This window comes from Carassius auratus, chromosome 18 (assembly GCF_003368295.1).
Source record: "Carassius auratus strain Wakin chromosome 18, ASM336829v1, whole genome shotgun sequence".
NCBI lineage: Eukaryota > Metazoa > Chordata > Actinopteri > Cypriniformes > Cyprinidae > Carassius > Carassius auratus.
The window spans coordinates 8,234,549-8,257,853 of NC_039260.1; the positions used below are offsets into that span (position 1 = coordinate 8,234,549).

Consider the following 23,305-nt stretch of genomic DNA (forward strand, 5'->3'; position numbering starts at 1 on the left):
TAAGCTTCCCCTAAAAAATATAACCTATTGCAACATACAAAACAATCGCACTAGCAACAAAACAAACATTGCAACAGTGATACAGTAATACTTAAGCCTTCTGATGATTTTCACTACAAAAATTATGTTTTTTGAGATGTGCAATGGTACCAGTTGAATTTGTATGGAATTAAAGCAACTCCACGGTGTGATACGAGCGATGTGAAAGTAGCGGCGGTTGAGCTGATTGCGTTTAGGGATGGGTGATACCACTTATTTTATTTTAGATCCGATACCGATATTTTCAAGCCCAGTATCGTCGATATTGATACCGATTAGGGCCGGGACTCGATTAAAAAAATTTATCTAATTAATTAGAGGCTTTGTAATTAATTAATCGAAATTAATCGCATTTTTTAATCGCATATAAATATTTGACCTGAGAACAGTGAGAATTTTTTTTTTTTTTCACATGGATTTATAGTATACCATTGAATAATGACTGAATACATAAGTTTAAGCAACAAAATATTGTTTATTTTTGTTCAACCAAGTCTAGCAGACCAGTTCAATTTTTGCCATTAAGTGTAGCAATAGCATATTTAGAAACAATTTAGAAATAGTACATTTCAGAAATTCAGGTAGCTTATAGGTGCTGGAACCTTCTGTAAAGTGTTTTTTAAGTAAAACACAATACTGTCAATTACATTCAGAACATTGGAAACCATGACTATTAGAAAACATCTCTCTGTTGCTTCAGAGGCCATAACATACTAAGTCCAACTCTCAATAACCTTGGCCAAAACAATAAAGTTCAACATAAACTGCCAGTTGCACCAACAAAATAATACATAGTTCAACATAAAGTGTAAAGTCCACGCTAGCTGCTATATGTTTTGCGTTGAGGTGATACTCTCGGCTAGATATGCTGCGGTGATATGCGAACGCTAGTTGGTGCTCCAGTATAATCGGCCCACCGAAACTCATCCAGTGAGAAACGTTCCGCGGTGCAAAAATAAGTTATTAAAAATGCGGGAAAAAATTTTCTGTGATTAATTAATCTTAATTAACGCGTTATTTTTTGTGTAATTAATTAATCTCAATTAACGTGTTAAAGTCCCGGCCCTAATACCGATATGATACCGATACCTCTAAACTAAACTGATCTTTTAAATTATTAAAAGAATATAATCAGTAATCATACTCACTTAACATTAGATTTTAAAGCCATGTTTTTTGACATTTATTGGGCCTTTTTTGTTTATACTGTCAGAAATAAAATATACTATAATTGTATTTTAGCCCTTTACTGGGACAGTAACCTCAAAGGTGCAACTATACAAGTATGCATGTATAGTATACTGTACAAGTATGCATGCTTTAAGGGTAGACATCTTACACCTTACAAACTTTGAGGGTACCTCAAGAAATATAAACATGGTGTTACATAAGTACTAAATTATTACTTATTATTATTACCATTGTAAATGTTTGATTACTGCAGTTTTACTATAAAATACTGTGGTAAACTGTGGTTACAGTAATAAAACCATGGTTAATTTTTGTAAAATTCTGCCAGGCTTATGTACCCCTAAAGGTAAAGCATATTTTTTTCTGACAGATTTATTAACAGCAATTACAGAACATAACACAATCCATTTGAACATTTAACAACCAGTTTAAATAAATTGACTTACATAAACTAGCCAAATAAAAATAAAAAATACATGTTATGTAATGTGATAATGTGGCAATGGTTTCTTAAGATTTACTTATGCTTCTGATGCTTTTGGGAAACGCAGACCTATTTGAACAAGCACTGTGAGCCATGCGTCAGCAGCAAACGCTGTCTGTGATTGATTGGTTCTGTCTTTCAGCATTTGATTGTGTTCTAGTGAGGAGGAGAAATGGTTCTATCCAACACAATAATTCTTTTCAACTTAGAAGCTTATTTAATGCACCACATTTCTTGATAAATAAAATAAAATGAATGGTTAAAATGCATTTTAGAATTGATATTTTTATGTGAGGATCGATCCTTTAGATAAAACATCAGTATCGAAAAAATCGATACTTAAGTAAACCAATAGCTAAATAATTGTTTGAAATCAACAGAAAGTCCACTCAGTTGAAAAATGCAGGTTTGTTTGAACAAGGAAACACCTGAACGTTTGTAGTTGGACTGCTAGCTGCGATGGCGGGCCCAAGCCATCAATGCAAACGTCACCCTGATGGCATCAGTAAAACTGTGCCCAGAGAGCAAATGCATTTACAGTAACCCTCTTCTGTGAAACTATATTGTTCATTGTTATTCATGTTAGTTCATGCATTTACTAATGTTAACAAAAGAGATATTGTAAAGTGTAACCAAAACATTTAATAATTCATAAGCATTTTTAACAATTTGACTGATCTATAAGCATTTGTGAAATATTTTTACAATTATACTTTAATTATTTAGTTTAGCTTTAAAGATGGGAATGCGCAAGGACAAGGGTGGGCTATTGCGAAAAAATCAAGATAAAAAGTGTTCATTCAGCAGCTGTTAGTCAATTTAAATTCCTTGGTTTGTGCTAAACTGGAGGAAAATGACCATGTCCAAGCCAGCTGGTGCATAATCCACTGAGATGATGGTTATATGTGTAATATTTAGTTTGGCGCATAGAACAACACTTGAAAGTTTATTTCTAAATGGCTCTTTGTTATTCCCTCAAAAATTGTATTTTCACGGTATGAGTCACATGAGTAATCATGTCAATTACTGTGTGCGGCCATATGTGCGGGTGAGAGAGATATTTATTGTGCTAACCTCCTATTACAGCTTCTCAGTCAGGCATCTGAAAAGATATAAACACACAATCATCAGCGAATACTTCATGACGTCATTCCAAATCAAAGAGCACGTTTTACATTTGACGCGAAAGCAGCGGGTGTCCATCTGTGTTTTTCATGATGTGTCATTTGAAAATTTGGTTGATATGATGATCACTCGTGCATCAAGTTTGTGTCGCCAGGCTTGCATTTAGTGTACTGCAGAATCTCTGCTGGATGAGGGCATGAAAGTCAAATAAACCTCAGATTCCTAAAATAAGCGTCAAATATTTACATTATGATAAAAAGAGCACTTGTGGTAAAAAAATAAATAAAAATAAAAGTACATATGGAATCATAGGTAACCTGGTTTACCTCAAATTAAGATTGCATGTGGTGCAGATGTTGGTGTTTGGCAGGAAATGGGGTGAGAAATATTATGTTTAGGCCCTAAACTCAATATCATTTTTAGGCCTAAAGGTTTTTTGTTGCTTTTCTTTAATTTAACTGGTTTTATTCTTATTTATAATGTCTTAAATGATTTATTATTATGAATTATTATTATTATCATTCTTTTAATTAATTAATTATTATTATTATTATTAATAAAAAAAACTAATTATTAATTATTATTGCTTTATTTTTTATTTCTTTTCAGATTTTCTAACATTTTGCAACATTTTGGGTCATCTTGAATTGCTTTTAAATTTACTATATTTGACGTGATTATAAATTGTGCCCTGTTGTGAAGTTTGGTTAGTAGCGAAAGTGTCTGTTTTTTCATATTAAACAGAGATTAGTTAATCCATGAAGGTGTCTCCTAACATTGCTATCTCGATGGTGTGTTTCGTAAGCAGGCCTGATAAAAACATGGATCTTGTGCTTTTCGCATGCAAATAGCGATGTATAAAACAGCGCGCCAGGAAACATAACTTGATTAGCAGCTAATGTTCCTCCCAGAGAGACCATCAATCTTCATCAGAGCCCCACCCCTCCCTCAGTGTTGAGAGCGTATTTGGACAACTGAGTTTGGTTTATGCTAGGAGTGAAAATATATAATAAACACACAGATTAAAACTCTTTTGATGCCGGCGGTTTGAAATGGTATGATTTAATGCTGCCTAGAGACGTGATTGCGCATGAGACAAGGGTGATGATGCTTCTGCAGTATGGCTTCTTTTCTTTCTCTCTTTCTTCATTTGACCCCCATCTGATCTATCAGGCCTTGTCAGTTCTGTCTCAAATGGGATCCAAGCTTTGATCCATGGCTCACTGACCTCTTCATGACTGGATTCAGGGTAAATGGTTTGTTGGGATAACCAGATAACGCAATTTTTACATTTTTACAATTTTTACATCAAAAGCATTTTACATTTGACTTGCTTGTGGTCTGAAACAACTGTTTGTGGATCTGATTCAATGTTGGTTTTTGTCATATTCAGTACACAAAAAAGAAGTGAGTAATTGCCTCAAGTCAGCCAAACAATATGTTTGTGTTTATGTGACAGAGATATGTTTTTTGTAATTAGGTGACTGCTGTTTATCAAATTCTGCTTTATAGTCAATATGCTTTCATTTGGCACCTCTAACAGTAGAGCACTTGTGGTTACGGCCACAGAAAGTGTGCTCTATTTCCAGTTCAAATAAATGAAAACGAGACTGCTATCCGCTCTCGGGTGTGAATTTTTTAAACTCTTAGGAAGATAATCTTTCTTCTCATGTTTATTTTAATATAATGCTTGAGAAGGACAGAACACAAACTGAGAATGTTGTCATTATTTCACATCCAGCTCTGTGGTCCATCAGCTTCAAGCTGTTTTCAAGCAACATTTGCCTTCTGTGATACTGTTTTTGTGGTTACCAAAAGATCTAAAAAATTAAAATAAAAAAAAGTCTAGCCAGATATCCAGCAGTTAAGACTTTTAGCAATCCATCTGTATTACATAACTGGATCTTTTCAGAGATGGAAATGAAAATGCGTTGATAAAACATAGACTGGTATCTTAAAGATAAAGTTCACGCAAAAATGAATGAAAATAAATACTCTACAGTGAATGGATGCCAAACAGCTGATAAATGCATCACAATAATCCCAAGTAGTTCACATGACTCCAGTCTATGATTTAACATCTCATTTTAACTCATGTGATTCCATAAATTATAATATTGCTTCCTCCAGTGGACAAAAGTCTACCCCTTTTGTCAGATCACATATTTTAGAACTCTTCTGGACTGTTTTCACTTGTAAACAGTGTGTGATCTGTGCATATTTCTTTCCTGATTCAGACAAGATAACTTTTTATTTGGAAAAGAATGGACTTAATAAAAATATGTCTTAGTGATAGATTTGTTGATTACAAACACAGTTTTTGGATTACTTACATTATACTTATGCATTATTGTGATGCTTTTATCAGCTGCTCATTTTGACGGCACCCATTCACTGGAGAGGATCCATCAGGGAACACGAGAAGAAATCCTATATATATCCTAATCTCTTGTGTTGATTAAATAAAGTCATCTGCATCACGGATGGCCTGAGGGCAAGTACATTTTTAAGAAAATTAGCAATTTTGGTTCAACTATTCTTTTAATATTTCATCTATGTGTGTTAACTGAGATGAGTATTGCAACTACATTATAACACTAGAGGGCACAATTATCTTAAACAATATAAAAAAACTGAGATTTATTTTGGTATGCTTTTGACAGCACTTATTATAAGAAAATAGCAAAATAAACATTAAACAACCCCCACCACTCAACGTGGCATAAGTAAAGGTCTTAAAAATCATGTATTTCATCCAGTATATAAGTTACAATGATGTCATCAAAAAATTCTGCTGAATATGAAAGAAACTTCTTTTCATAATCTTTCAGATCACCTCAGAGATAGCAGAGTTTCATGATGATCACGGACGGCAAATTCAGTCCTGCAGACTGCTCCATCTAAGGAGCCCATCTGTGAAGAGGAGGACAGATGGAGGCAGCAGATTGAGAGATGTAGTCTCTTTCTCTCTACAAACCTTCAGATGGATGACGCTCTATTTACACTTCTGACCAAAAGAATCCTATACACAGGAAATGCTTGTGGATGTGAGTTCCTCTGCTTGAATGTGGGAAGCTTATTTATTTCCACAAGCATTCCTGATTTGCACTCAGTGAGGCTTAGACCTTTCAGTTAAAAAAAACCCCCTTATGGCTATATATGGTGGCAACGAATACATGTGGTAGACTAGTTTCACAGTTCAGGATTATGCATATTGCAACAAGTACTTGTTGAGTTGGCTGTTTATAAATTACATATGGTCTTCCATTCATGAATACATACACACACATGTACTTTATAATATATATAGTATATCAGGTTATTTTGTGTAGGAAACTGAAGATGTTTATTTCAACAAGGTTGTACTCATACACACTGTTTATTTAAAGAATTGAGTTCTCTAACTCAGTATAAATCTTACATTGAAAGCCCAAGGTACAACCCAATTGATTTTCTGTTCTTTCCACAAATGTATCTTTAAGCAGTAAATCAAGTTTGAGATTTGTGTATAGTTGTAGAGGAGAGGAAAAGAACAACAGCACATTGCAGTTTGTCAAGTATCTGTCATAAGCGCCAAGAGGAACATATAAAACCCTTGCTCATATAAACATTATCATTTTACAAAGACATCTGTGCCCAGGAGTGCGTTCTTGATCATAGTACACACATCATTAGAATTAACTACTGTTAGTATACTGTACAGTATACTGTGCTTTAGAGTGGCCACCCATGTTGAGTTCCATAACGACAACAATAATAGTAGTAGTAGTAAAAAAAATAATGACACGTTTTAGCCTGAATGCTTTTTGTTTGCAATTAATCATAAAAATTAAAAATTAAAAAAACACTGAAGATATTAAGGTTAATTAATTCACTGAAACTTTAGACATCAATTTATTTGCTACAGTCTGGGATTCGTCAAGCCATAAAAGGGTCGTCAAAAGAATAATTTCTCATCTGTTTTCTCTCTGAAGTTCAGCATTTTGTCAGGACAGGTGAGAGACAGGTAGGAGCAGAGCGGGAATCCGCGCGGGTATAGCAGCGTGGACGAGAGCGCGTAACGTGATTGCGACTCCAAACACGCGACCGGCGCTCCTCCGGCAACGCCGCACCTCCGCTGGAACTGGTTCTCCTTTTTTGACAGAATACTGTCTATGCTGAACTCCTTTGATTTGTCTGTTGTTTTTCGTTGGTGCGTCTCAGGATTCGTCTCTTTGGATTTGGCGTCTCCAGTTTGCGCACTTCCTGTGTCATTCATCACGGCTACCGGCGTCTCCTGCGCGTTTAAGGGCGCAGTGTTTGTCCCATTAAGACTGTTTAGAGACACTGTGCTGGTCTGTTCGGGCGCCGGGCATCTTGGGTCAGCGCCCGCTGTGGTCGAGGGGGCCAAACACCCGTCTTTGGTGGGGCTTGAGGCGTGTTCGTTAGTTTGTGGTTGGATGTTTAGATCTCTTTCTGGATGGTTTTCGTGTTGCCGTTTGCTTATATCCGAGTCCTTAAGCGGCGGCTCTTTCTCCAAAAGAGCACTTTGGTGAAGTTTAGAGTTCAGGGTCGTCGCTCGGGTTCTTTTGTGTCCCATCTTAGTCTCTCCCGTCTCTTGAGTCCTGCACTTTCTCTTGCGTCGCCGGTAGTTTCCGTTCTCGAACATGTCCAGGCATTTGGTGTCCAGCGTCCAGTAGCTGCCCTTCCCCGGTCGTCCCTTTTCTCTGGGCACTTTGATGAAGCAGTCGTTCAGCGACAGGTTGTGGCGGATCGAGTTCTGCCAGCCTTGCTTGTTGTCATGATAATAGGGGAAGCGGTCCATGATGAACTGATAGATGCCGCTCAGCGTTGCGCGCTTGTCCGGTGAGTTTTTAATTGCCATCGCGATGAGCGCGATGTAGCTGTAGGGAGGTTTCTGCGGTGGTTCCTGCCGGCTGGACGCGAATCCCAAAGCGGGAATGATGCCTCCAACTTCTCCACCGTAAACATAGATTAGGGAGGAATTGGCGAGAGTGATAGCCGGCGCAGGCACGCCGGACTGTGGCACGGGGCTGTGGTATAAACTCATGACTTCGGAGGACAGTCTCAGTCTGGGGAGATCGCCACCGGTGTGTCCGCTTCATGAGTCTAAACTGTTAAATAATTGTTGTCCGTTTTGCTGTTTTATGTTGACTTAGCGCTGGAAAATAAATTGTCTATGATAAACACTCGTTGTGTTCCCTCAGCCCACCCACATTAATTAAATTTTCATTGCCGAAAGCCTCGAGTCTCTCTCTCTCCCCGCGTGTCCCCTGCCTACCAGCCAATGGTGTGCTCGGTTATCCTTCATTTGTTTATAGAATTAGTCTGTTGATAAGTCTGCCCACCCAAGTTGAATCAAGCTGTGTTTATTTGGAAAAATTTCCGGGCACCCAATACATAAACGCACTGATCTGATGTTTGAAATATCACGTCCACCCTTAACGCTGAGAGTTGCTCGCACAGAGAGAACAAGCAAACATGACAGAGCTCTTTCTGGGAGTTGCTTTGGGTTGCTAGAAAAGAAAACAAAGCAGGCTAAAGGAAAATAACTTCATTTCTTTGTAACTCAGATTGTGGACACCGCAGTTGACATTCACTTACTAAATCCATTTAGCCTAATTTGGCATTTTTGTGTCATATTAATCTGTAAGGGGATAGCTTGACACATTTTATCATTTTATATTATAACTTACAGGATGATATGCACTTTCACAGAAATATCTTGACAAAAACTGTGGGCTAGAATTCCATCCAAAAATCATATAAATTATTTAGATTTTAATTAAAAATCTTTTTTAAAGGGTTTTCTTCAATGCACATGAGTGTTTTATGTTGTTTGTTTATGTCTTTATTTTATAATTTTAGCATTGTGTGTCTAGGTTAAAGAGTTGTGGGACAGTACCCTTTCAACAGGTACTAAATTGCACCTTTCAAGTACTAAAATGTACCATTTAGGTACTAATGCGTACCTTTAAGGTACTGATATGCACTCTTTAGAGATAAGTGTGCACTTTTTCTTAACTTTAGCAGATCATGTGTTCCACCATCCACCTGTGTTATTTGTGCATTTTACAATAACTACAAAAGTTTAGTGATGATTTTAATGACATGAAAATGGCATCATCTAATGCTTGTAATATATGCAGAGCACTGATTTTTTTTAAATGATTTAGTTCTGGCAAGCACAGCTTAGTACAAAACCATTTTAATGGTATATAGCTTCTCCTTAAAATTTTCATCAGTTTGCTAACAATAGATGAAAGAGCAGTGATCTCCAAAAAAGGAAAACTTGGCAGGACGTTAGGATAAACTGTATTATTTGGATGCACGCATGATGCTTTATATTATGTATTTTCCTGTTTATAGGACAGAGAGGGATTATAACAACTTTACAAGTGCACACAGCTGGCCTGTGATTACATTACACATTTGGAGTTTTCTGTGGATAAACTTGAAAGTTTTTCCTGAGTTTGTACTATCCTTCTGAAGATGATTATTCATAAAGTTTTAGACTAAAAATCCAGACACACTGACAGCATGGCGTTATTATAATGTAGGTTCAAACATACAGACATTGTTTAATGCCGCAAATGTTTTGCCATATTCTTTGAGTGTTTAAACTTTTAATATTGTTTTATTTAAGCTTTTAACTGACAAAAGCATTGCTCTTTTTGTGTTTGATCATAAGTTATAATATTAGTAAATGAATTGCCTTTGTTTTTAATGTACTATATTACTTCATTATTGATAGCTTTTAAAACGATTATCATTTTATTTGAGTTGTGTTCATGCAACATGAATTTTTCATCAGTGAATCTGACTTCAGAACTCAAAACAAGGACAGAAATGTGGTTTGAGATTGTTTGAATAAGAAGACACAGGTTTTTCTGTTATTTTTAACAGTTAGGAACATGTGTTAAAATTCCTTACTTTTTGTTTTATTCATCATGTTCCCATCTGAAGGATAAAAACAAACAAAAACCCCTGTGAAACAGACTGGCAAGGTTTGTTACTAAACACAATAAATAAAATCAGGGCCAACAATTTTTCCACAAACAATGTAATTGGAGTTTTGATCTGGGCTATTGGTGCAGAGAAAGTAAAATTATTCACAGAGCTTTGCAAATCATTCACAGTGTCTTTGTGTCAAATGTGAATATATTGCATACTTTTTTAAAGGGTTTTCCGAAAAATGTATCTTTCATTCTATTTGGACAGTTTTTGTTTACCAGGCTTTTTTATCCACAACTACTTACAAAGCTACTTAATTACGGAAAAGGCCCAATGGGACAATGCAGGGTTAAATGGGGTTTGCTCAGACACACAAAAGCATGTTTCACATAATAAACAAACATAGTTTGTTACATATACAAACTCTCAAAGAACATGCACACGCTGTACCGCACATATACTGGCATAAGATCAAGACAAGGATCATAAACTATAAGCTATAAACTTATCTTAAATGTACTGTATACACATATATATTTTAATCCAAATATTATATTGTGCAATTCTTAGACCACTCACTCTTCAGCTTTTAAACGTTGGTGTACTCTGTTTATGCATCTTCCCAACAAATATGTTTGGCTCTTTCATTTTTGTTTAATGCATTACATACACACTAGGATTCATAAAATTTTTTGTGTTTATATGAATCCTTATGTGTGTGTGTGTAATACATTTGTACCAGATGAGCATGTGACGAACAAAAGTGAACAAAGTAGGCCTAGTCACAGGAAACACAGACAAATGTAAGTTATATTAGAACCCGAGGAAGATATCATTAGAACATTTTATGTCATGTTTTTTGGGTATACATAATAATATACAGTTTGCTTAATCTGGGCATTCACCCCTGTCTCTCTGTACTGTAATGTACCTGCACTGTAATGAAAGCACACACCAGTCACTCCAGGCTTTCAATAAATGACGCCATCTGGTGGCTTTTTATCGGTATTCTCGATGTATAACATTTTCAAATGACTGTTCATTGGTGTGGCTTTTCCTGTATGTGACCACAGGCTCAATTTATTGATTTAGCTGTCAGATCTAGCCTTAGGCTGGAATGAACCAGAAAAAGTAAATAGTTACATATTTGTCCCTGCCCATAACAGTTACTCCTTATATTTCTCTGTGACAAACACAGTAGGTAGGCCTAATAGACCTTAATCAGGATAGACATAACACAAAATTGTATGCTGATGAACATAAGGCTGTGAGGGATAGGCTTAACAGTATACTCAATGGTATGCATTGTAACAATGTCATTGTTTTATGGAGTTTTTGTTTGCTGGAAGTCTTTTGTAATACCTTCTGTCAGTTGAACAATTGATAAGTTCAACAATAGCAGAATTCAAAACACACCACACTTGACACCTAAAAGCCTCGTTTTGGTGCTTGGCACAGCTTAAATATGGCGGAAGTCTGACTAAAGTCTATTACATTTATTATCTAATTAATTTTTAAAAGCAAATTTATATGGTATTTTGTGTATTTCCTAGCCTGTTATGTGAGATGAGCTAAAAAAAAGTTTACTTTCACTCTTTATACGTCACTGTTGGACAAATCCCTTGAGCAGACCAAAAATCAACTGATGTAGGCTAAAGTATAGTAGTATTTCCGACATAAATATTTAGCTTTAAGCACCAAACTAATAATATGTCACATAAAATCTGAAACTATCGAACTATCGAGTAGAACTTTCATTATTACATTTTTTATTGATTTATTTATTATTTTGTGTTATTTTTGGCTATGGGTTTGTCTACGGACTGCGCCAGTGCGCGCTCTCTTTGACTTTTATTTTGAAAATTGCCGCCAGGAAGTGCTATCTCGCTCGCATAGGAAGTTGAATTATCAGCTGATCATGGTGTTTTGGATGGAATATGCATTTGGCACGGAGGGGCTCTTTCTTTATCATCTTAAGCAAATCTTAAACGTCAGAGACACCGGAAAATAAAGCTGCATGTAATATTGCGCCACCTCCAACACGCGAAACGGCGGCACCCGGAGAAATCCGCGTTATTATGAACAGATGTTGCCATAAGTGGTGATCTGTTTGCTTGCTGTTAAATCATCGGAAAGAAAGAAAACAACGTCAGACGAGGCTCGTGCGAATCTGATGTGTGTATGTTGACTTATCTCGGACTGTGATCGTTGCCATTAATAGCTTAAATTTATGTAATTTATCTGATTGGACACGACATTTTCTTCGTTCGATGTAATAATTAGTAGCTAATGTGTTTTATGTGATTTAGGAGCAAGCCAAAGGTCAGATCAAAGTGTTTGTTGTTGTTTTTCTTTTATTTTTACAACATACAGCAGTTATATAATTTGTTCGCCTATATATTGGTTATAAGATAAATAATGTCTTGTATTAATTAATGCTTATGGAAGTTGATAAAAGAGCAGCAACCTGTAACAAATTATTCATTTATTGACATCGGGTCGCTGTGACTGACATACAGTTTACTTGTTTAATTTAATTAAGCTTTGTCATACTGACCTTTTTATAAGTGTGTATCTGTTATTCGTTTTATAGTGTTATTTATAAGCATGGTGACAGTGGAATGCGTTGATAGCTGGATTGCATCACTTGTATTTTGACATATCTGACGTCAGGGGTGTCCTGTGTCACTCAAACTGTGTTTAAAGCGTGTGGGAGATTTTTAATCATACTACTTCGTTATATTTTGACTGATTTGTTGATTTAACGGTGGATTATCCAAGATATTTCGAAAGGGAAGACTCAGATCTGGCACAGTCAGAGATCCTCGTTGATATTCCCAATTTCTCCCCGCCAATGCTGGATCTGGAGGTCGTTCCTGAGCGATCTTTAGGAAATGAACAATGGGAATTCGCATTAGGTGAGTGTGAGATCAGATCAAAAGCTGAAGTAAACATTGCATGTTGAAATAGCTAATTCTAGGCCATTTGAAAACGAGCTAATTTATTTGACATAGTCAGTTGCCATCAGGATTTCATAATTGCATCACGTTTTCTGTGACACGTTCACATTTAAGGTTAACTTGACCTGAAAAGTCCCGGTTTCACTGGGGTTTTTTCTTTCGTCCCTCTGTTTTGTTTCACTAGGGCAGATACAGGGATATTCAAAGATAACAATATATTAAATATATTTCAAATTAAATATAAACATATTTAACTTATTATGATGAATGTAATCAGCATTACTGCATTCTTGCATCACATTTGATACTGATATTATCCAGTTTATTTCCTTTCTACATAATAAATAAATACATGAGAAATAAATACAAATATGATTTTATTATCTGGTTATATATGTGTTAATGATAATTGCAACATCGCGCTCTTTAAAATATTAATGATTTTGTTTGACTCAGTGTTTTTATCGCTCATATATATATATATATTACTTTTGGATTGTGCAGTATAATAATAACTTATTATAAATTGACAAGTTATTTACCCATTGACTATGTGTTTTATGCCCTGTAATTATCATGTTTTTACTACACCTTGTACAGCTCTTGACTCCACTTCTTACATCATCATGTTAACGTGAACTGAACTGTTTGTCTGGATTTGTTTCCAGGGATGCCATTGGCCCAGGCCATTTCAATATTACAGAAACACTGCCGAATCATCAAAAATGTCCAGGTGCTCTACAGCGAACAAGTACGGATCTGCCATATTATGTCTTTGAATGTCTATGTTGTGAGGTTTTTATCTAAGACACTAAAGTATATGCTTTATTTGTATCCTTATCTGACCTGTTTCTGTCCCTCAAACAGATGCCACTCAGCCACGACCTCATTCTCAACTTGACTCAGGATGGAATTAAACTGCTGTTTGATGCCTGCAATCAGAGACTGAAGGTGAGAGGTGAAGTGTGTATGTGTGTGTGTGTGTGTGTGCGTGTGTGCGTGTGAGAGAGAGAGATTTTGGGCTAAAGTATGTTTATTTCTTACACTAGGTTACAAAAATATATCCATTGAGTCAGTGTTGTTTTTGCAGGTAATTGAAGTGTACGATTTGAGCAAAGTGAAACTGAAATACTGGTAAGTCATCTTGTTTAGCTACAGTAGTTGTGGATTACATTTGTGTTTCACCCAGAATTAAGATTTTTAAGATTAAGATATTATACAATATAGATATTATAGAATATAGATATTATAGATATAGAATTAAGATCTAATAATTTCCTTGTCAGCAACAGGATTGTAAAATGACGCATTTTTCTGTTCATTACAGTGGAGTACATTTTAACTCTCAGGCAATAGCACCTACTATTGAGCAGATTGATCAGTCTTTTGGCGCTACTCATCCAGGAGGTGAGATTTATTGGCTGTGTCAGTTATATGTCCAGACTCCTTTTTACTGTGTCTGTGTATTTATTGTGGGCTTCATGTTGTCTCTGTCCAGTCTACAATGCTGCCGAGCAGCTCTTCCACCTGAACTTCCGAGGGCTTTCCTTCTCTTTCCAGCTGGACTCGTGGAGTGAAGCTCCTAAATATGAGGTGAGACTAGGTTCGCTCCCTGTGTTCATGCTACTCAATAATACCATGTTAATGGTATTTAGATGGAGCGTCAAAGGATACAGGTAAAACCATTGTATTGCATTTGGCATGATGTATAAATATGGTATTTCCATGGTTCTTTCAACTTTTTTGTTAGTGTGTACTCTTCCTTTCACTGCCCACTGCCTAAAAAATGTTGCTTATTCTAATTGTTATATTTGATTGCTTTCTAATAAAAGACATATAAAGCTAAGTACTGTACAGTGCGTGCATAATAATTATGCGAGTTCATATTTTTTTTCAAGCATATTTTACCAATTCAAAACCTTCAGCATGTTATTCTTATTAAATGAGGGTCCTTTTTAGGATGCTTTACCTAACCAAAGTCTCTGAAAACCTGACACCTTGGTCTCTGAGAATGGTGACACTAGAGACAAAATGCTGTCTTTTCTTCTCCACAGGTTTTTATATATATATATATATATTTTTTTTTTTTTTTTGGACCATGCTGACCCAATGACCATTTTGCTGTCCAGTGGTCATGTTTTGACTTTGCAATTTCTGTATTGCAATAGTTTTGAATACTTCTAATGGGCATTTAATAATTTTTGACTTTTCAGTCTGAATTTAAATCTGCTTCAGAATTCTGCACACCTGAACATAAGGAGTTTTTCACTTCAAGCTTTCATGGACAATGATATATCACTTATAAATTATTAAATACAAAATTATTAGTAGTTATTATTAAGATTGAAGTGGTTTGGAATCGGTAAAATGTGCTTGTAATCCATAGAATATCAACTTGCATAATAATTATTCATGTACTGTTTGTAGAATGGTTACAAAAAATAAAGCACCACCATACTTATTAGTAATGAAATAAAGTAAAAATAAATAATAATAAATACAATTTAGGTGTGTATTACTTACGAGTTAATTATTGACAATGTTAATAATAATATGAAGTAATTTATTATTAATGAACTAAGATACATACAGATAAACAGATTATTGAATGTAAACGAATGACACTTATGAGGTTATTTCTATACTATTAAAGTTTATTATTTTTAGAATTTATTCATGTTTAATTAGCATTAATTTTTATATTTTCAGTTTAATTCAGTTTTTACATTTTTGTTTTAGTTTAATTCTAGTGATATAATGTTCATTTTATTTAGGTCAAAATTATTTAATTTCAGTTTAATTTCATTTTACATGCTTAAACTTCAACTTTGATGTGTCTAATTTTCAGTTAGTTTAAGTTTTTAATCTAATATTTGTATTTTATTTTAGCATTGTTTCATTGAACAAAAATGATCAGTAGTTCAGTAGTTTTAGACAGTGATAATAACCCTGACTCATTTATCTAAAATACATTACTGTGATGATGTGAGCATCTTTTCACCAAAAGACACACCTGCACAGACACAGTGTTCTACTCCTAGCTGTTTTGCCTTAACAGCCTAACTTTGCCCATGGCTTGGCCTCCCTGCAGATTCCCCATGGGGCCACTGTCAAACGGATGTACATTTACTCTGGAAACAACCTTCAAGAAACCAAGTAAGAGCCGTGCATGTGTTTGGATATTTGTGGTGTTTTAGGTGGTGTAAGTACTAATGAATATTACAGCTGCATACTGTTGAGCATTGATGTGTTTACTAACCTACCCTAAAGTTTAAAGACATTGTCTTATTATGTCTATTTGTAATTTTTATGTGGCCCAGGGGCACATTAATCTGCATTTAGTCTGAGACCATGGGCCTTTAATTTCGATTGTTCAGTTTAAGCACTTGTTAAGAACTCTGTGGGTTGCATTTCCTCAAGCAGAGAACATTGTAAATGATATATTTCTTCACAGGGCTCCAGTGATGCCTCTGGCCTGTTACCTCGGTAATGTGTATGCAGAGAGTGTGGAGGTGTTAAGAGACGGGGCAGGACCGCTGGGTCTCAAACTTCGCCTACTCACTGCAGGTATTATCCATAAAACTAATGCCAGACATACTTATGCAGTGTTTTAACAAACATGCATGTGACTAAATTCATTTTAAGTATGTTGATGAGAGCAACAGTTGTTTTCTGGCAAGCTTCTGTGTTTAAAGGCAAATCGTGACATGTTATTCCCAAAGTTAAGCAGTGCTTAACAAATCAGCATTAGTAATTTGTGCTTCTGGGATAAATAAACATTTGCATTGTTTGATTGTTATTCATCACCAACATAAACAAACTGCATAGGTTTATTTAATCACTATAGCATAATAAACCATAAAGCTGGCATAATCATAGATTGATCTTAACAAAGATGTTTATAGAGATTCTATTATCCATTCTTTTTGAATGTTTTTGGTAATCAGTGTTGTGTGAGTTTAACTATAGAGTTCAGTGTTTTCCAGCTGGAGGGCCGTGACCCAAAAAGGGACTGCAGGTCTGTTATGATAGGGGTCGCTGACAGCAGAGAAAAACACAAACAAATGCAAATCATAAACTGCAACTATGTAATCCTGCATTTTAGGATAGAAAAATATTTTACGGTTAATAAATAATATTATTTTGAAAATTAGCTTCTTCTATCATAAAAAATAAACAAAATGTCTTCAAAAACAAGCAATTTATTAACATTCATTTTGTGAGGATATTTATTTACTGTTCAAGGTTTGAGGTCAGTAAGAAAGAAATCATGTGACACCGAAGACTTGAGCAATGGCCGATGAAAATTCAGCTATAAATATTCCCCAATATGACTATTTTTACAGTATTTTGATTTAATAAATTCAGCCTTGGTGAAAATGAGACTTATTTCAAAAACATCAAAACTGATTCTAAAGGTTTCAGTGCAGTGTGTGTTTATTACAATTTTTGACAATTTTCCTGCTGCCTTGATGTCCACAGTGAAATCTTGGTGCTGTAATCCAGATTATAAATGATCCAATAATAATAGAAAATGAAATAGTAAACTAATAAACTGTTTGAAATGCTGCTTTTTCACATTGTTTGTGTGTTCACTTTCTCAGGATGTGGCCCGGGAGTGTTGGCTGATTCTAAAGTGCGAGCCGTTGAGAGAAACATCTACTTTGGAGATTCTTGTCAGGATGTTTTGAGTGCTCTTGGCTCTCCGCATAAGGTCTTCTACAAGTCAGAGGATAAGGTAATGACCAAACCTATTAATACAAAACACGGCACATTATTCTCAAGATCAGAAAAGCCACATTCCCTCCCATTTATTCTATTAGTCTTGAAATATCTTTTAATTTTTTGTACGTCTCAGATGAAGATCCATTCACCCTCCCCTCACAAGCAAGTCCCATCCAAGTGTAATGACTACTTCTTTAACTATTATATTCTGGGAGTGGTGAGTATCTTTTTTAAATGACTCCATTAGTTACATTACTTCAGATTACTCCATAACATGCAGTTAGTGTAGATTTGGTTTGTTCAGTTTACATAAACCCTTAAACTCTGAGCAATTCTTCTCTATATATCTTTCAGGATATACTGTTTGACTCTGCAACCCACCTGGTCAAAAAATTTGTCCTTCACACCAACTACCCTGGCCATTACAACTTCAACATGTGAGTCTCGTTTATCTGCTTCAATTGGATGATTTATTGTAGCATTGTAAATATTTGGTTGAATATCTATTTCAATTGGTCACGGCTGTTGGGGAGTTCATTCTGGAGGTTTTGCAGTCTGGACATATTGATTGAATATTGATTTTCACTTCATAATGCTTGCGGTGTTTAGCACTGTGTGGTTTGAGTATCATATTCCACGAGAGCATCAGAGTGACTGCCCTTTATTTCCATTTCAGATATCATCGGTGTGATTTCAAGATTCCTCTCATCATTAAGAAAGGTCTATATTACATTCTCTGGACTAGATTGCTGTTCTGTGGTGTTTTGTGTTTTTCTTATTCTTTAAATTGTGTTTCAGATGGGGCAGATGCTCAGAGTGAGGACTGCATTTTGACCACCTACAGCAAAGTGAGTTCATGGACTTCAATGTATAGTCAACATATACGATATGCATTTAATGCTGTGTTATTCACTACTGTATGTGGTTAATAATTAATAAAAGATTTTAAGTGAGTACTAATTATTATTTTTTACTTTTGCACTCAGTGGGATCAGATTCAGGAGCTGCTAGGACACCCCATGGAAAAACCAGTTGTGCTCCACAGGTAAGAGCCGTGGGGGTCAATTTGACCACGTTATTTTAGTATTATTTATGTAGAAGTATAGTTTTTATTAATATTTTAAATGAGCTTTTCTTTGTATATTTAAATTTTTTATTTATGTTTTAGTTAGTTGTGCTTTTGTCATTTTTATTCATTTGAGTTTTTATTTAATATAGTTTTATAATTGTTATTTCAGCTTTATTGCAATTCATGAAAGATTTTATTAGAAATATCAACACTGCCTGAATAATAATAATAAAAAAAAATCTGTAGTTTTTCACATGGTTTCATTCAAACTGAAGCATACAGACTCCTCTGAATATTAAAACCTGTTCATAATCATAATTATGATTACCGGCGTAATTGATTAGTTATGCTCTGCTGCAGGTCATCATCTGCAAACAACACCAACCCTTTTGGTTCCACATTCTGCTTTGGACTACAGCGGATGATATTTGAGGTATGTGACTAGATCAACTGTGTGTACAGTTTGTTTTACTTAGTCAAACTGTTTAAAAATAAATATATGAATTTAAAAAATAAATAAATATCTATGAATGTCAGATTTGTTATTAACACAGCTGTTTACAGTATCAGTTTGTGCTCTTACTAGGGATGTGTATCTGGCTGATACAGTTTAAAATTAAAAATTAAATTAAATTAAATTAAATTTATGCATTTAGCAGACGCTTTTATCCAAAGCTACTTACAGTGCATTAAGGCTATCAATTTTTACCTATCATGTGACCAATAAATGGCCACTATTAGAACCATTTAATTTGAATACATTTAAAAATAAAATAAATCATTGAAAATTAGTCATTTTAATTGCTGTAAGTGAATTTAGTCGTCACACTAAATAGACAATATGAAAAATGGATATTCATATTTGTTAAAGATAATATTATTTATTAGAGAGCATTAGATAACTGCAACGGTATTTTAAATGTAAAAAAAGCGGAAATAAGCACACACTATTAAAGTCACCATTTTTTTTATGGAATATTGCCGTATTTTTAATATAAATGGATTTATCCATGCACATCATATATTTTCAAATCATGTGCCCTTGTAATCTTTAATCAGAATAACTTTGCAACAACATATTTTTGTCCTTTTTTTTTAAGCCCTTTGGTTTAAGAAGCCATTTCACTTGGTTTTGTCACAATATGTGAGAAAATACTGTCACAAATGTAATTTTATCCCAACCTTATACATCCTAAATTGCCTGAAACAATTTATAAAGTCCCTATTATTTTCATACACAACTAAGCACTTAATTAACTACTGGATCTCATCTGCATGTTTTTGCTGTGGTTGCAGGTCATGCAGAATAACCACATAGCTTCTGTGACTCTCTATGGAGCTCCTCGTCCAAGTAGCCTGGCTCGTGCTGATCCAAGCACCCACTGAGGAAGCCGTGCCCATCCAGCCCTGCAGAGCCTCTGAACTGAACAGCAGAGTGTGCCTTCACTCACTGCTGCCATCACACAAGCTAAAGCAAAACATGCTGGGTGTTCTCTGGAGTTGAACTCCCCTTCCCCCACCCACTCTTCACATTTTAATAGAGGCCCCAATTTGGTCTCCTCCTCTGATAATAGCATGGAGGCTGCCCTCAGCCTGCTAATGAACCTAAATAACCGTGCAAACCTGGCTTTGCCCCCAAAGCTTTAACCCAGACATGCATCAACATCAGCAGCATCGTTATAATACTTGTGGATGCACAGTGATCCACACAAGCATATTTTTTTTATTTTTTGCCTAACCTTCTAAAATTTCCATACAGACGCACCAAAGGGCAAACAGTGAAGCGATTTCTCCTCTGCATGGTAAACACTTTAACAAAAACGCACATGAATTCTATTTCCAACAAGCAAAGGATGAGATCAAAGTCAAATGAGGACAAACTTTCGCCGCAAAATTCAATGACAGAGTGTTTTGTATGCATTTACGCGAGGTTCCAAGCACAAGCTAGCACAGTATGGATCCAGTGCTGTGAAAATGTTTTTGTGGCACATGAGCAGGCTCCCATACACACATAACGATTCATAAACTCATTTCATACCAAGTCAGCAGCACAGATTACCTCCCATTTCAATAGCGTACATCGGCTTTATTATGGTTGATTCTGTTATTGTTCTGTTGTTCGTGAGCGCATTCGTTTTGAACATTTGCACTAAAATACACCTAATTTACTTGATAATTGTCTCCTGTCCACTGAGGAACGTTTTAATTGCCGAGTCTCTGAGGGAAAGGTCGACGGGGGAGGGAACGACGACGTGCAATCTGGATTTCAAAGCTATTAGCGAGAAAAGCCATCCACCCATCGCTGTTTCTCCTTCCCGCTGAATGCCGTCAATTTTGTTTGCGTCTTTTTTTTAGTCCACAGTACAAAGATGTGAATTTCTTCTACCTTATTCAGTATCTTAAAGTCTTAACTGCAGAATTGTCTTCTGTCGCCTGATTGCCAAAACGTTAGCCAAAGAAGAAACAATGGTTAGCTCTCTGTCGTTTTAAATTTACATCGTAAGAACATTCCCTTTTGATTTGATCCATACAGTCCCTGAATAGTCTTTAGCATAGTGGCCCAATCGATTGATTGGTAAGTAGACATGATGTTGTCTGTAGCCATGTCCATGTCTGTACAGATCTGTAAATAACGTACACCATTTTAATTGTTTCATCAGCCTAATGGTACTGTATCAGATCAGCTGACATCTGGAACTCCCCTACACTGCTAACATACTGAGAGTTTCTGGTTTTCTTTGCCAGCCCTTGAAGGGACACTATAGCAGCTTCCCTCTACTGTTGTCCTGGATGAAGTCACCTACATTTGACCACTTTCAGGAGGATTTCACAATGATGACTAGAGCATTGATGGTTTGTTCACCTCTAACTGTTGTGCGGCCTGGCAGCGAGGCCCCCAGAGCTGTCAAGTTTGGGTTCGCTGGTGTCATTCCCACCTCCCTTCAGGGTTCTGCAGTGTGTGGTTCAGGCTAATTCGGGCATTTTTAGCTTTCTGTTACATTAACTGCGCTGGAAAGATGTCAGTGGTGTTTTTAATATATTTTACCCTTAGCTTTTGGTCATTTAAAAGGAAGATTCTATTAACATTGTGCCTCATCTCCCACCGAGCCTGTCTTGACGTTTTCTCTGTAAATGAAATTGTTTGAAAAACTGCTTTGTGTATGTCTGAGCATGTAAAACTTTATTAATAGTTACAGTCCTTTTGTTTTGAAAGTCGTACCTGAATACGGACTGGTTGAGTATTGAGCTCATGAAAGGCTATGCAAGTTTGTTTCCGCCATGGAAACACAATAAAAACTGTGACATTTTAATTTCACAATTTTCACTTTTTCCTGACAATTCTATGAAAAAGTCAATTGCAAGATTGCAGTTATAGTTTATAACTTGAGGAGAAAAGTTAGAATTGTGAGAGATAAACACAATTTGTACAAAAAAAGTTCAAAATTGTAGAGATTACCTTTTTATTTTTATTTTTATTCCATGGTGGAAATAAGCTTCCCTAGTTTACTCTGTTCAAAATGCAGCATATGAAAAACACTGTCATGAGTTAAAAATATATTACAACTTGTAGATGGCCCTTCATGATTTTAGGTTCACTAAGTGGTTGTGGTGTTTCCATCAAAGTACAACCTTGTACTTTTCGAAAACGGTGTGAAGTTCCACTTTAATGAGTTTAATATGGTTAGATTTTAAAACTGTTTAGGACTGAGGATCAGATTTAAAATGCACAGTTGGAACCCCCGTTGTCAATAAGGAATAACACAACTGCTGTTTTAGTGTCATTTTGGGAGTTTTACTACAGGAGGAGTGTGGTCTGATGGGCCGATTCCCTGCCCAATCTCAGGTGGATGTCTTTTATTTTAATGCCAGCAGCAAATGAATGCTTGATTTTCATCATATGGGTTTTGGCTATATTGTTTCTCCTTCAGACTTTATCCTATTTTTGCATTGGAATGAATGAATGAATGATCGTCCTGAGGATTGTAATTAGAAATGGACAAACTCCGTACAGTGTAATGCGTATATTAATGCTATGTATTGTATCCCTCTATATTGTATGTTCTTTCCCATCCTCCAAAGTGATTATTTTTTGTGGATTCAGTACATTTAATCAATTTCTGGAAATGGGATTTATCCACGATTAAAAAAAGTATCTAAATTGATTGCAATGTGGTGTTTTGTATCTCAGATATTTTTACCTCTGTAGATTTAAGGAACATGTACATGAAAGATCAACATTATCAGCCATTTTTGTTGTTTCTATTTTCATTTTTAAAGCAATAATCGTTGTGTTGATGGATAATAAATCAGAAAGGTCTGGTATATGTTTGTCAATAGCTCAGAATGGTGCAACAATGCTGTGACCATTGGATTTTAGTTTCCTCGTTGAATCTACTGAAAGCATTATTCATTTTTTTAACTGCTAATTTTGCATTTTGTTCATTAAAACTGTTACAGTGTGTTCAGAAATATATTTAAAGAATGGATGTAATAAATACGGAGGGAAAGAATGGATGCATCCTTTGTCTTTTATTAAAAACATTTTCTATTCACTTTAAAACAAGCTCAAAGTGTAGTAGTATGTTCATGTTCACAGCAGGCTACTTACTAAATTCAATCATTTAATTCAGTTTAATCTAAATCCAAAAGACAGCAGATCATCCAAAACAATACAGCACAATAATCAAAGAAAAATGGTTCAGTTTGAAAATAGTGCCATTTTTCTAATGAATAAACAGTAATAGTCTGTTCTATGAC

The 23,305-nt window shown here is 35.5% G+C and overlaps 2 protein-coding genes across 4 annotated transcripts; one reads left to right on the top strand and one right to left on the bottom strand.

Annotated features, from left to right (window-relative positions):
* Positions 1-5,569: 5,569 nt before the first annotated feature.
* On the bottom strand, positions 5,570-8,273 carry foxl1 (forkhead box L1). Its single transcript, XM_026287404.1, has one exon. The coding sequence runs from the start codon at positions 7,887-7,889 to the stop codon at positions 6,777-6,779; it is 1,113 nt and encodes a 370-aa protein (XP_026143189.1). The 5' UTR covers positions 7,890-8,273; the 3' UTR covers positions 5,570-6,776.
* Positions 8,274-11,701: 3,428 nt separating this feature from the next.
* Positions 11,702-23,111, top strand: phaf1 (phagosome assembly factor 1). Of its 3 annotated transcripts, none has more exons than XM_026287403.1 (17): positions 11,702-11,972; positions 12,575-12,711; positions 13,422-13,504; positions 13,621-13,704; positions 13,844-13,887; positions 14,081-14,160; positions 14,252-14,346; positions 15,845-15,909; positions 16,208-16,320; positions 17,358-17,491; positions 17,612-17,695; positions 17,833-17,915; positions 18,155-18,198; positions 18,277-18,326; positions 18,465-18,523; positions 18,908-18,980; positions 19,844-23,111. In XM_026287403.1, exons 2-17 carry the CDS (start codon positions 12,648-12,650, stop codon positions 19,931-19,933), a joined length of 1,245 nt encoding a protein of 414 aa, XP_026143188.1. In that variant the 5' UTR covers positions 11,702-11,972; positions 12,575-12,647; the 3' UTR covers positions 19,934-23,111. The 3 variants fall into 3 exon arrangements, with proteins under 3 accessions (XP_026143188.1, XP_026143187.1, XP_026143185.1); XM_026287402.1 differs by having other exon boundaries at positions 11,702-11,968; XM_026287400.1 differs by having other exon boundaries at positions 11,702-12,711.
* The last annotated feature ends 194 nt before the right edge of the window (positions 23,112-23,305 follow it).